The sequence below is a fragment of the Phalacrocorax aristotelis genome, chromosome 13 (genome assembly GCF_949628215.1).
Source record: "Phalacrocorax aristotelis chromosome 13, bGulAri2.1, whole genome shotgun sequence".
In the NCBI taxonomy this organism is placed as follows: Eukaryota; Metazoa; Chordata; class Aves; order Suliformes; family Phalacrocoracidae; genus Phalacrocorax; species Phalacrocorax aristotelis.
The window spans coordinates 18252988-18266718 of NC_134288.1; the positions used below are offsets into that span (position 1 = coordinate 18252988).

The 13731-nt window shown below is 56.9% G+C and overlaps 1 protein-coding gene across 2 annotated transcripts in view; it reads left to right on the forward strand.

Moving 5' to 3' along the window:
* The window catches only part of B4GALT5 (beta-1,4-galactosyltransferase 5), a 60090-nt gene that overhangs the window by 14281 nt on the left and 32078 nt on the right, over window positions 1-13731 (forward strand). The window contains exon 1 of one of the 2 annotated variants that reach the window (XM_075108588.1): window positions 7673-7894. The exons of the other annotated variant lie outside the window; for it this stretch is intronic. Coding sequence (XP_074964689.1) covers window positions 7768-7894 — 127 coding nt within the window. The 5' untranslated portion in view covers window positions 7673-7767. Of the gene's footprint in view, window positions 1-7672; window positions 7895-13731 lie in introns of those variants that run through there. 2 annotated transcript variants of the gene reach the window in all.

The following is a 13731-nucleotide window of genomic DNA, read 5'->3' on the forward strand; positions in this document are numbered from 1 at the left end:
CGTTCTCATCACCATCCACGCTGAAAGCAATTAAACCTCCCTCAGAGTGACACTTCCATGCAAAAAACATTATACAGCACGTCGCCAAACTCGAGCACAGCCAAACAAACCATTGGAGGCAACAATTCTGGGCTCTGAACTGTTGTTCTCCAGATGAGGTATAAACCAGTTGCAGCAGCAAGAGCAGCAGCTGTTTTTAGAGCTGGTAAAGGTCTCTTTAGCTTGACTTCAGCTTTTCTGCTCTCAGTCGCACTCGCCCTTGCAAAGACTTTGGAGTCAGATACTTATAGAGTGACAGCAGGAGTTCCGCTGCAAACAGGAACAAAATCAAGCATGAAAGGAAATCATTAGGATATCCTCAGAATAAAATAAATATAGCATGCTGGTTTGGGCTGGGACAGAGTGAACGTTCTTCACAGCAGCTCGTACGGGGCTGTGGTTTGGATTTGTGCTGGAAACAGTGCTGACAGCACAGGGACGGCTGCGCTCCTGCTGAGCGGGGCTTACCCAGAGCCAAGGCCTTTCCTGCCCCTCACCCCATCCCGCCAGCGAGGGGCTGGGGGGGGACACGGCCGGGACAGTGACCCCAGCTGACCCCAGGGCTGTCCCACACCACACGGCGTCATGCTCAGCACATGGAGCTGGGGGAGGAAGGGGAAGGGGGCACGCTGGGAGCGATGGTGTTTGCCTTCCCCAGGCACCGTTGGGCGTGATGGAGCCCTGCCGTCCTGGGGATGGCTGAGCACCCGCCTGCCCGTGGGGAGGAGGGAAGGGATTCCTTGGTTTGCTCTGCTTGCGTGCGCGGCTTTTGCTTTCCCTGTTAAACTGTCTTTGTCTCATCCCAGGGGTTTTCTCACTTTTACCCTCCTGATTGTCTCCCCCATCCCAGCAGGGGGGAGCGAGCGAGGGGCGGGTGGGGCTGAGCTGCCGGCTGGGGTTAAACCACAACAACAGTAAAGATGCAAATGGTCCTTCGGGGAAAAATAAAGACATACAGCACAAATGGTGCCAGTGCCAAAAGCAGGCGGCAATTAAGCCTAGAGGAGAGGGAACCTGAAATGGCAGTGTTGATGGTTCTAGCAGATTGCTGTCATGGGCTGAACTGTTTCCTAAGCCTTGATTCAGCACATGCCTAAGTGCTGCTGAAGTCGGTGACTTTTAAGGGGGTATTTCAGTGCTCTGTCAAACCGCAGGTTACGGGGAGGGGAGAGGGAACGCGGCCAAAACAGGTACCTCTCACCCAGCGCCGACACTGATGTGCAGCCCGACACGCTGTGTGCCGACAGTACCCAGCTCGTGCCAGCACCACGTCAGTGCTCTCCACAGGAGGAAAACATCCAGAGCACGGTCCTGCCTGGTGCCCACCGTGCGGCAGCTGGCTGTGCGGTACCCACGGAGCTGTGCGGGGCGATGACCAGGAGCTCTTCCCACAGCTACGTTACAGCTCATCGCAGCAAACGTTTAGCCAGGCCGCCGCTGCTTGGGGATTGCTGCGGGAGTTGGCAGCAATGTCCCAGGCAAACATGGGACAGCAGGGCCAGCTTTCCAGCCCCATGGTTTTCATGGGGACATGAGTGTCATGGGGACCTGAAAAACAAATGCCCAAGCTCCTGTTGGCTGTGGAGGGCAAAGCAAGCCTCCCCTCCGCACATCAGACGAAGATGAGCAGAAATCACTTTGGGCGATGCTCACTGCACTGCTTCTGAGAGACAAACCCCAAAACAGAGCCCAACCTTGCTATGATTTTAAGAGAAATGAAAGGCTCACACGTTTTAAGAAAGTCCTACAAGCCCTTTCCTTGTACATCAAAGGGCAATGACTACAGAGGCAATGCCTGGGTGGTCGAGAGGTTCGGCTCTTTGCCTTCTTAATTAAATATTTATTCCAGTTAATCAAAATCCAAGCTGAGAAGAAGGTTAAGATGGCTGGAAGCCTTTATACTTTACTTCAGCAAAATATCTAAATACATTCACAGAATTAATTAGGATTCAGCCGTGTGGCTGCAAGTGCAAGGAGGGTCCAGAATGGAGCCATTTCGTAGGGTCGCCTGGGTAGTTTGGCACTGGTCAGCAGGTGAGTGGAAGTGGTTAAAATCCCCTCGGTTGTAGCTATTGAAGGTAATGGGCATTTTTTGCTGCACAGCAGAAGAATTTGTATTCTGTATGTGAAACGCTATATTTCAGGTAGCTGTGGAAGGTTCTTATTCACCACACAACTGACTTCCCCACTTGGGAATCCAAATAAGCTGTTGGCCTCGTGAGTTAATTTTGCATTATGTAATTACGAGTTAATAGAAAGCAGTTTCCTCTGAAATGTTCTTTTGTTCCTGGTTGTCCTTGTTCCCAGATTTCTGGAAGACAGTCACATTTCTACACGGTGTGAAGTCCTGACCTCTTGTTCACAGGTGGCTTCAACAGAGGCAGAATTTCACCCTGCTTTCTTGCCTCTGCTGTTCATTTTGAAATCCAGCTGTGTGTCTGAATAGTCCAGATGTTTCCTCCACCCCTGTCACCTGGCAGGAGTTAGGCAGGGTTTCTCTTCTGCCTGCACTGCCCTTTCATCTGTTTTTGCCTGACTCCCTTGCAATCCCTCGCAGACCAGGGAAGAGCAGCACTCTTCCACCCCATCCACAACAAGGCTGGCCCCAACGGAGAATTTCCTGGCATCCCCATCTTGACCTCCTGGTGTGCTGAAAATGGCCTGTTTATTTTCTGACTCTCAGCTTGAGCTGTTTGGCAGTATTTTAGCCCAGCCATCGTCATAGCTTTTGAGAGGGAATTTGTTAAGTGATATTTTAAAATCTGGATAAATTACTTACACTAAATTATACAATAATTTTCCCTCTTGTCTTCTGAAGTTTCCTTCCTTGGGAAATTTTGGAAAGTACAGCCTGATGTATTCCCTCAACAAAATATTTAGATCTCAAAGACATTTTATGAGTCTTTGTGCAAGTCCACTTCGACTGGGATAGATCATCAGCCTTCAGAGGTGGGCTGATGCAGACAGAGGCACCAAAATCAACCGAATCTCTGCAAAGTGCTGTGACAAGCTTAATATTTTAGCCTATTTTTCTGATGACAGCCACCTTCCAAGTGAACGTGGAACTCGGCAAAAACATTTCCTTTGATATCACCTACTTTTGGGAGCTATGACACATCTGTTGACTGTGGCAGAATGAGCCATCCCTATGGTTAGGCACGTGTGCAGGTGCTATGAAGATCAGAGCCCTAATAGCCTTGTTAGAAAGTGTAGTGGGTGGCATAACCTGAGAACTGGTCTACAGCGATCCCACTTGCAAGGAGCACCTTGCAGCGTTCAGCGTTCTTCCATCTTAATAAACAAATATCTGCCTTTGGTTTCCTTTCTGTTACTGCCAACACATTGATGTGAGATAAAATAGCAGCGCCTGTGGGTGGCAGTGGTCTGATACCCAGCTGAAAATGCCAGGGCCACTTAGGTGTGCTCTTATTGCCAAATTAAGTACACACCCTGTTGTGTCTTTCTGAAAACCTGCTGCATCAATAATTATGTCCATGATCCGGCACACAGCAAATGATATGCTGAGTGAATATTTATTGCAAACGCTTTGTCTGTGGGTGTACACATAGAAAATATTTGCATTCCTACTATGCATGCATCTTCTGTGTCCTGCTCCTGCTCAGAGCTGGTGATGACACTGCGTTGCCTTTAAATGGAGCTGGAGCAAGCTCCACGTTGCAAAGAGACTTTTAGTAAAAGGTCGAGGGAGCGCATTGCTTTTGCAAAGCCAAGAGATGGTCAGTATCCAGCCCACCTCAAGCCTCTGTCTGTCTCTTGAGTGCTACAGCTCAGGTTCCCGCGTTGGTCACAGATTGTCTGGCAGCAGAAGGTCCAGGGAAGACCCAAAGCAGACAGCACTGCCGAGCAGCTGGAGGGCTGACACGGTGTGATGCTGACTGTCCTCACCTTTATACATGGAGGCATTTTCCTGATCACAGGATGGAGTCTTTATTGTGGAAAGTCTCTGCCATTGGAACTGAAGGTGCCAGAAGTTCCAGAGACCGTGACAGAGATTGCAAAATGCTAGCAAGGGCTGTGACATCCTTGCTACAGTCTGTCCTGCGCAGAATCATAGAATCACAGAATCATCAAGGTTGGAAAAGACCTCTAGGATCATCAAGCCCAACCCCCAACCCAACACCCCCAGGCCTCCTAAACCGTGCCCTGAAGTGCCACGTTTACATGTTTTTGAGCCCCGCCCCAGGGATGGCGACTCCCCCACCTCCCTGGGCAGCCTGTTCCAGTGCCTGACCATGTTTTCAGTAAAGACGTTTTCCCTAATATCCCATCTAAACCTCCCCTGACGCAGCTCGAGGCCATTTCCTCCAGTGGCCGAACAAAGATTATCCTCCCAGATTAGATAATCCATGTTGGGCCTCTGCATACAGTGACAATGGGAGAGGTGCAGCCAGAGCAGAGCTACCCTTTAGCGACCATTTCCAATCCCAAAACTGAGGAATACTTTCTCCACAGCAGCCCTCTTACCGGGCTGCCTGCTCTGGGATCGGCTCCTGCGTAGGGCCCTCTGCTAACCCTGCGGGCAGCGCTCCCAGCCCTGCCGGCTCCCCGCTGGCCCTCGGGAGCCGGTGGCACTGTCCGTCTGACACCCTGGGGCGCTTCCTCGGCGGGTGGCTTTGCTCCTTGCAGGGTCCAAGGCAGCTCCTGGCTGCTGTCCCGCAGCGGCGCCGGTGCTCCTGCGGCTGGGTGCGGGATCTGGCCCGCCAGGCGCCCAGCCTGGCTGTGCCAGTGTTCATCAGGAGTGAGCCGTGATAGTTGCCAGGCTGGTCTCCCACACACAGCACTTGAGCAACTGTGCTGGTGACACTGGGAATATGGAGCTCCAGCCGCTCCAGACTGCGTGTGGTGCAATAGCGTCTGCAGCCTCCCTCTGAGACCGTGCCCGCGCCGGGACACCCCCAGCCATCAGAGCAGAGCTCTGCCTCCAGTGGTGCAGAACGCCTTTTATGTGGAGACGTGCTCTGAGGGTGCAGCCATATCGCCTCGCGAGTGCAGGCGCGCTGGCGGGGCCTGTCTCTCCATTCCTGCTCATGGCCATGCACCAACTGGCCTCACCTTCCCCTTCAGGCTGCTGGAAAAGCTGCGCATACAAGCCCCCCTTCAAGGCGTCATCAGGAGGTTAAACTCTGCAGAAAGTGGGTCTTTGCTCGTCCGCCCCAGGCTGGGAGGGCTGGAGTAGCTGGTGCAGGCTGGAGTAGCTGGTGCAGGCTGGAGCACAGCAGGTGGAGGATGGTGGTGGGGCAGAGGCAGGACCCCCCCGGGCATGAACCACCCGCACGCTCCCTGCAACAGCCCTGCTTGGAAGTGCTCCCAGCCCAAAGGCCGACCGTGGCCCTACGGAACTATCCCAAACTTTTAAACCCCTCTTGCTGTTTTCATCTCGTTTTATTTTATTGGAAGAGGGTGAAGGGAGGGAGAATGACTTTGGCTGCTGTGTTTTATCCCTTACCTGGGATGTGGTGGAGGGGCAGGGCAGGGAGAGGAGGGGAAAGGAGAGTAAGCAAAAAGAAAAGGGGGAGGCTGAAGTGGATTGACGAGGACTGAGCTGAGCCCTGGGAGAGAGGAAGAGGGGAGGTGAGTCAGAGCCAGGGCAGCGGGGCAGGCATGCCCTGCGTGGCTCCAGGGCTTCCCTCACTTCACTCCTCCGGGACAGCCCCACTGCAGCAGCCCGAGCCTGGGAGCAAGTTTCTGGGTGGCTCCTCCAGCCATGTCATTGCTAATTAAACATGTTAAAAAGGTTAGATTATTGGTTGTGACGATGCCTCACCTTTGACCATGTCTGCATCAAACAAATCACAAACCAAGCAAGAAATCTTCTTGGGTTTCCTTGCCCAAGCCACCACTTGGCCATGCAGTTCTGCTAGAGTATCGTGGGCTCCCAGAAATTAACAGGGCTCAGGACTGAGTTTGTTTCAGTGAAGGTTGTGGTGGAGTGGCAATCCTGGAAAACAAGAACGAGTTCCTTGTTCCTGAAGTTAATGCAGCTCATGCAGCCTCTCCGGGGAAATCCCTGCTTTCCTCCTCAGCCTCCCGGCTCTTGAGGATCCTCTGTCCTTGAGATCTTCTGTGCCTTGGCACATTAAGAAAATTAATGCCTTACCTTTTAAAGAGAGACTTCTACTTTTCTGCTAATCCCCGCTCTTTTTTTACTTTATCTTCATTTTTATCCTCATTCCTCTGAGAATCTGTGTATCTAACAGGAGCGCTTTTGTCTCCCATTTGTCGAATGCGAGAACTGTTTTCTTTATTTGCCCTTACTGTATCCAGGCTGGAAGGGGGGCTAATCCTTCCTGGGATTACTGGGGTACACAGCTGTACCTGGAGAATCCTTCATCCCCGCGTCTGGCCCGGGGCTGACGTGGGGCCAGTGCTGGGCACCCCCAGCTGCAGCCAAGCAGTCACCGCCTGCCTGGGTCGGAAGTTTGGACTGAGCGATGCCTCGTTCCCTGCCGGGGAGAGGCCGCCCCCGGGGCGCGGAGGCAGTCGGGACATACCGGGCACGTCCTGGCAGATGGTCTGTCCCCATCTCCCACGCCACGGCCCATCATTCCTGGAGGTGCCGCTGCCTTCGCTGCCCACCTTGGGCAGAGGTAGCCGGCCCTTGCCTGCATGCCTAGTCCACGGCCCTGCTTCCCGCCCTGGGCCTGGGGCCCAGGCTTGGTTTTCTCAGCTCTGTCTGCTGGTGAGTAAGGAATTACCTCTCCCTCCAGCCTCCCCTGAACACAGTCTGAGTTGCACAGATCCTGCAACCATAAATGAGGCAAAAAACACAGCTCTGTGGGCTGGACGGGGCCCTGTCTCCTCTGCAACTACTTCTTCTGGCTCCCCTGATAGGGATGGTGTTTCTTCTCTCCCATTTTTTCGTTTCCAGGCATCTCTGTATCTCCTTCCAGCTCCTCCTACGCACAACAGAGGAACTGCCCACAAACATGTGCAGAACTACTTAATTACTCTTTAACCGACTGGGCTGCTCGTTGCTGCTAGTGCTGATTGTTGCACTGACCACCATGACTTTGCCCCCTCTTCACTTCCACCCATCTGTGCCCATCACCTCCTCTCCGGCTGTGCCTCCTCCCACACAGTATCTGGGGGGCACCCAGCACTCGTCCAAACAGACCCCTGCTGCCTGGGGGGCTGGGGGCGGAGGTGTCAGCCCTTGCTCTGCTGGTGCTGGGCATCCCAGGTTCGTTACTGGGTGTCCCAGGAACATGGCTGAGTGTCCCTGGACCATTGCTCAGTGCCCTGGGCCATGGCTGAGTGTTTCAGTGCCATCGCTGGGTGTCCCAGTGCCATCGCTGGGTGTCCCAGGCCCACGGCCAGGTGTCCCAGTACTACGGCCGGGTGTCCCAGTACCACGGCTGGGTGTCCCAGTGCCATCGCTGGGTGCCCCAGTGCCACGGCCGGGTGCCCCAGTGCCACCAGCAGTGCCGCAGCCCCGCAGCCGGCCGCCCCCGCAGCCCCGGGAGCGGGGCGGGCCCAGCCGAGGACCCCCGCGCGCTGCAGCGGCGGCGGGAGTTTGCAGCCGGTCCCCGCGGCGCCCCGCCCCGCCCCGCCCCGTCCCGCCGCGGCTCATTCATGCGGCGGCGCTGGGCGCGGGCGGCGGCTCGGAGCGGCCCCGGCGCGGCGCCTCCCGCCGGGCCTCGGCGCATGTGAGCGGCGGCGGCGGCGCAGCGGCAGCAGGGCGGCGGCGGCGGCGGCGGCGGATCGGCCATGCGGTGGCCCCGCGGCCCCCGCGGCGCCTGGCGGCTGCTGCCCCGGCGCTCGCTGCTGGCCGCGCTCTTCCTCTTCTCGCTCTCCTCCTCCTTCCTCTACTTCGTCTATGTGGCGCCGGGCATCGGTAAGCGGCGGGCCGAGGCCCGGGGCGCGGGGCGGGGGCACGCCGCCTCCCGCTGGAAACGCTGAGTAATGCGCGACCGGCCGGCCCGGGGGCTGCGGCATCCCCGGCGGCCGCGGCCCGGAGAGGGGCGGCCCGGGCCCTGCGCCCCCGGCCGCGGCCCCGCGGAGCCGCCGGGGCGAGCCCGCGGCCGGGGGGGGGGGGGGGGGGAGGAGAGGGCGGTGTGCCTGGTGCCTCCCCCGCCGCGCCCCTCGGGCGGGCGCGCGCGGCGGTGCGGGTCCCCGTTGCGGGAGGGGCCTCCCGCGCCCCCCGCGGGTTCCCCCGGGCCGGCGGGGCCCGAGCGGTGCCGCTGCTGGGGGCGAGCATGGGGGGGGGGGGCAGCGAGCCCGCCGCCCGCCCGGGGAGAGGTTGTTTTGGAGAAGTGGAGCGTTGCCCAAGTGCTTGCGGTCTCCACTCGCTTTCTGGTGAAAACCCCGCTCTTTCCGTCGAGGGGGGAGATAAGCGTGTGGCTCGGGGCAGCAGCGTGCTCGTTGCCCTCCGTTTTTCCATAGCGCCTCGCCAGGACCCGGGTGGTCGCCAACCAAAATGGCCAGCACCCGGGGCCGGTGCCCCGGGGCCGCGCGCCCGTCCGCCCCGCGATACCGGAAAGCTTGTGCCTCGGAAAGCAGCTGCTATCATCGTACAGCGTGTCTCATTTCTGCGCGGAGCCAAGGCTTGCGGTTTGGCCTTCAATCGAACTTTGACAACAATTAAGTTTTTTAAAAACAATCTTTTAAAAAAAAAAAATCTTGTGAATGGGAGTTTCTCCTTGAAATGTCATTGGTGTTACTCATGCCACCCCTAGCTCGGACATCCCAGGGGGACCCGTGTGTGCTTTTCAAGGTGACTTCTGCGGGGTTGATTTACAGGCGACATCCCGGGGCTGCCGCTGGACTCCGGGAGCCTTGCGCGGGGCTAAGCTGGGGGTGGCTGGTGTGCGAAGCCCTGCTCGTGGGGCTCGTGTCCTGGGCTCAGGCCGAGTGAGGACACGCGTCCTGGGCCTCCCACCGCGCTCCTGCCTGGCGCGGTGGCCCGGGCCATCCCGGCGGGCTGGTTGGAGTCCCGCAGGCTGGCCGCGGGCCTGCCGAGCCGCTCCCGTGCGCCCGTTGGACAGTTTCACCCTGGTGCTAATGGGTGGCACAGCCACTGCCTGCTCCCTCTGTAAACAGAGCCTGACCCGTCCTGTCCACGTGCTGCCGTGGGGCTGGCAGCTGTTTTATCAGATGCCTGCTGCAGCCCCTCGCAGGGCAGGCCCAGGGAATGTCTTCTTCAAGAGCCGTGGCGTGGCTCTGGACAGGCTTCCCCAGGCCCAGAGGGAATGGCTGTACAGTTTCTGAAGGAAACTTCTCTGATAAGGATGGTTTTGTTTCTTTTTTAGAGTTGTCTAATGCATTTAGTGCCGCTTCTTTATGTGGCCACCAGTCCTAGAGGTGCTGTAGGGTATAAAATACTGTTTAAAGCCAGCTCTGGGCCTAGAGGCCTTTCCCTTGGTGGACGTCAGACAACACGGTCCCATCCTGCCCTGTGTTCTCACTGTCTGCAGTGCTGGAAGAGAAGGCAGAGAGGTCAAGGTGGTCGCTGTTCCCACCCGCCTGTGAATGTCAGCAATGTTCTGAGTCATCTCCCCATCAGGTGACAGAAGATCTGCTTCCTCCCCCCATCCCTTTCAGCCAGAAATGTTCCCTGGTGAAAACCCAGCCCAGTATTCCCAGGGCGCCGGGCTCGTCCTCCTGGCACTTGGAGGGAGTTCATTTTCAGGCCAGAGTGGCAAGAAGAAGCTTGGAAGAAAAGTGAGAGAGAGGAGACGAGCAGAGCCGAGGATTTAATGAACCGACGGTGTGCCATGTGATGGAGAGATGCCGTCAGCGGGGGGTTCTGGGGCCCTCGGCGTGCCCGCCGCCCCCTTGTGCCGTGGGTAGGGCTGCGCTGCTTTTCTCTGGCTGCTGAAGGGCCTTAAGAAGCCTCTGCCCTTGCAGGACATGTTGGGGAAGTGGCTGAAGAAGGATTTGCAGCTCATCGGCTAAACCACTGGCAGAGGAGTGATTAATCCATTCCTTGACTGTACCTTAATTAGAAAATCCAAATAAACGGGACCTGAAGCTGTGAGCGAGCTTGAATCGTCCAGAGACTGGGCCTGGAAGGGCTTTCATTTGCTTGGTGCCGCAGGCTGCTGGGAAGGGGCTTCTACAGCAAACCTCTGCTTGTGGGGGTCAGCGACTGGAGCCAGCCTGCCCTGCCTGGGCAGTGTCGGCTCCTTCGAGCTGGGAACGGCACGGCAGCGAGGGTCCCACCAGGCGGCCCTGTGGCAGGGTGTGCTGGGCCGAGTCTCTCCCTGAGCCCCTGGTTTGGGGGGGGGGGGAAATCCATTGGCATTGCTGAGGCTTGTTGTGTTCGAGCAGTTGTGCGCCAGTGCCAGGAGAAAACTGGGACAGTTGCACTTCTGGGTGCTGTCTCAGCGCATTGGCGTGGAGCTGGCATGCTTGCTGGCTCCCTTGCTGGCTGGAAAAGCTGGAAAACTGCTCCTGGTGCCCTTTGGGGAAGGGGAGCCCAGCCTGGGCTCTGAGTTGCCTACCCTGGTGCTGGCCTGTTGCCCAGCCAGCCATTGTGTTTGCCTCCATGCAAATGCGGTAACGCTGGCGTGCTCTCGGTCTGCTCGAGATGGAAATGCAGCGAGAAATTAACGTTTACGGTCAGCAAATAGCCACGCTTGGCACCCACAGGGAGCCCGGAGCTTTTGGGGCTTATGTTTGCGTTGTGCCCTGGTTTATGCGATGCCTAGGTACTCCTCGCTTCTGCCTTTCACCAAGGTTTCCTCCTATGGAACTGAAATTTTCTTGTGGCTTCAAGTTTGTGCAGAGCGATCCAATGTAAACAGCCAGCGCTGCTTCCTTCCCAGCACTCGTGTCCAATACCCGTGTGCCCTCCCCACACACCACCCTAACAATTTACATCCTTGGGCTCCCAAAGCTACTCTGGAAAATAAATTGCCAGAGACCTAGCTGATGGCACAAATGCAGCAGGCTCCCCTTTTACCCGACGCTGTTCCCCGGCACCCGCTCGCTTTTGTCGCTGCCTGGCTGGGGTGATTATGTGGGTCTGTCTCATCGTGGCCATTGTGTGCTGGATGAGGCAGCCGATTGTTCTGCTCCGCGGTGAGCTGGGGCCGAGGCATGGCGGGGCTGGTGGAGATGCAGCGGCTGGAGGCTCTGGAAGATGCTCTCGTGCCTGCGTGGGTCCCTGCTGCCTGCCAGGAGGCCCTGCAAGGTGGCAGGTATGAGGCAATGCTTGTACGGGTGGGGAGGCCGCTTTTGCTCACCGCCTCGCTTGGAGGTCTTGCGAGTGGCAGCAGCAGGGTCAGGGGCTGCGAGGCAGGCTGTGTGTTAATTATGTGCAATCGCACTGGCCTCGCCTTTGGAATAAGCAGAGCTTGGCACGGGGCGAACCGTTTTGTCCTGCTCTGGAATCCAGTGTGCACCTCAGCGGGATTTTTTGCAAGGCTTGTTCCCAGCACTGAGGCTCTCGCCCTCCTGGGACAGCTGCCCTGCGTGCCTCTCGCTTGTCCAGCGGGGGTGTGCAGAAATGGGCTTGCCAGAGTTATTCTGTCTGTTCCTGGACCCGGGGGTTGGAGCAATGGTCCTCCAAGGAGCTAAGCTACAGTTCCGGAAAGTGACTTCTCTTGCTGGCTTTGTGCTCTTTTAACAGGGCCTGGGAAATCTAGGGAATTCCTTCCTGCAGCTGAAAACAGTAATGCTTTTACAAGCTGCTCGCGCTGCAAGTTGCTGTTTCATCTTGATAACTCTCACTGCAACAGTAGGAGCTTCTCAGACCTTGGATTTTGTCCTCGTGGAGAGGGTGGTTGCTGTGTGGCTGGGAGGAGGGAGGTCAGGGGCCTTCCCTGGTGCTCCGGTATCTGCTCTTGGCTTTTCCTGTGTTGTCTCTCTAGGTGTCGTAGCCTTTTCATTTTATTAAACTTAGGTTGCACGGGAGTTTTATTTGGTTGGATCTGATGTAGGAAAATAATGCAGAGAATTTACACTATTGGGTGAAAGATTGTTACCTTTGAGAGAGCTGCAATTCACTCTGGCTTTAGTACCTCAAAACTTATCAGGAATTGCTCCTGACCAGCCGTACAGGGCATGAGGTAGCAGCGTTGGCCCGGAATTACAGTTATGGTGCAAGAACTTAATTTTGATAGGCAGGAGTGCTTTGAAACGCTATTCCTCCACGCTGCGTTTCGGTGGTCAGCAGAGCAGTACTGCGGAGACCAACGGCATCCTTTGTACAGCTTGTTAGCTGCTTTGGCCCCTTGCAAGGATATTATGTGGCCGAATTTGGCTGATTGGGTCGGTTATTTAATGCGTCAGCCTGGCAGATCTTGGCACAGAGGAGTTCCGGGGTGAAAATGGCATGAGATTTTGCTACCACCAGCTTGCCCCAGTTTAAGGGCACCATGGTACTGTGGGAGGCAGATGAGTGGCCCTTGGTGGTGAGGAATGGAGGCCAAGTAACGGCTGTGGTCCCAGGAAGGGCGATGGCACGGTGGGCAGTGCGGGCGAGGGGATGGGGAGGTCGTGGCGGGGTGGGCAGCTGCCGCTCTTGCCTTGTGCGCACCTCCTGTGGCGAGGTTAGCGTGGGGAGAGACGTGAAAGGGGACGGCAGCGCGGAGTCCCGAGCGTGGGGGCAGGCAGTGCCGGCCACAGCGGGGTGACGGTGCCCAGCTCACCCAAGAAGCACCCCGGGGGCCGTGGCAGCCTTGGCTGGGCCGGGCAGAGGCTGGGCACCGGCGTCCTTTGGGGTTTGCCCGTGGCTTGCTGGGCGCTGCTCAAGCAGGGGCGAAGGTGAAGGTGCAGCTCGGAATAATGAAATGAGCTTTGTGGTGTTGTAGTCCTGGCTTTACAGTCCTTTACGGTCCCTCTGCAGTGTAAAGGAGTGTGGTATCTCACTATGGGGCGCTGGCAGCGCTGCCCTCCTGCACCCTCCTCTCCCCAAAAGATCTGCCAAGCAGTGTTGCACAACCTACGGAAGGATCAGCCCCGCTCCTCAGCATATCCCACCGAGGCATTTGCAGTCATCAGATGTGACAGTGACTGGGCGTAGTAAGAAATCCTCGAGTGCTCCTTGATGGGAGAACTTGAGCTCAGGGTCTCCTGTGCTACGTGTGGAAGGAGACTGGCGGCAGCTGCGGGAAATAGCTCCTTTGGTAGCACCGATTTCTCTGCCACCGAGTCTCCTAAAAGGCGCGTGCAGGTGGGAGAGCGGCTGCAGCCCCGCTTGCACAGAGCGGCTCCTGTGCCAGTGCGTCCAGTGCGGAGCACTGGATGGAGACCACCTTCGGTCAAGGCTAACAGATTCCAAGGTTTCTCCGAGGGCAGGTGAATTACTGAGTTTTCTTTGCCTGTAAGCACCTGTGCTGTCTGTCAGGCATGTCTGGTTTGGGTTATTTTGCTGGTGGCTCACCAGGTGTTGCAAGTGCAGAGAGTATGTGAAGAGTTCACGTTTCACCTGTCTGTCTCTGGAAGGCCTGGCTTGTGGAAGCTGATCAACACTCACAAAAGCTTCTGTATACCGGTTCATTCCTGCAAATTAAATGCACCAAAACCTCAGTGATTTGCAGTGGACCAAACCGTACAGCAAAACCATTAGAGCTGTCAGCCCGGTCTCCCAGGAGACCCCATCTTCATGGGACTGGGAGGTTGTGGAGGGCCAGGGCTTCAGCAGGCGCTTGGTCACCTCAGGTGGCTGCTGGGTCTGGTGGAGATAAGGGCTCTGACACTGCTGCTTTGTTTCCTGAGCTGATCGTC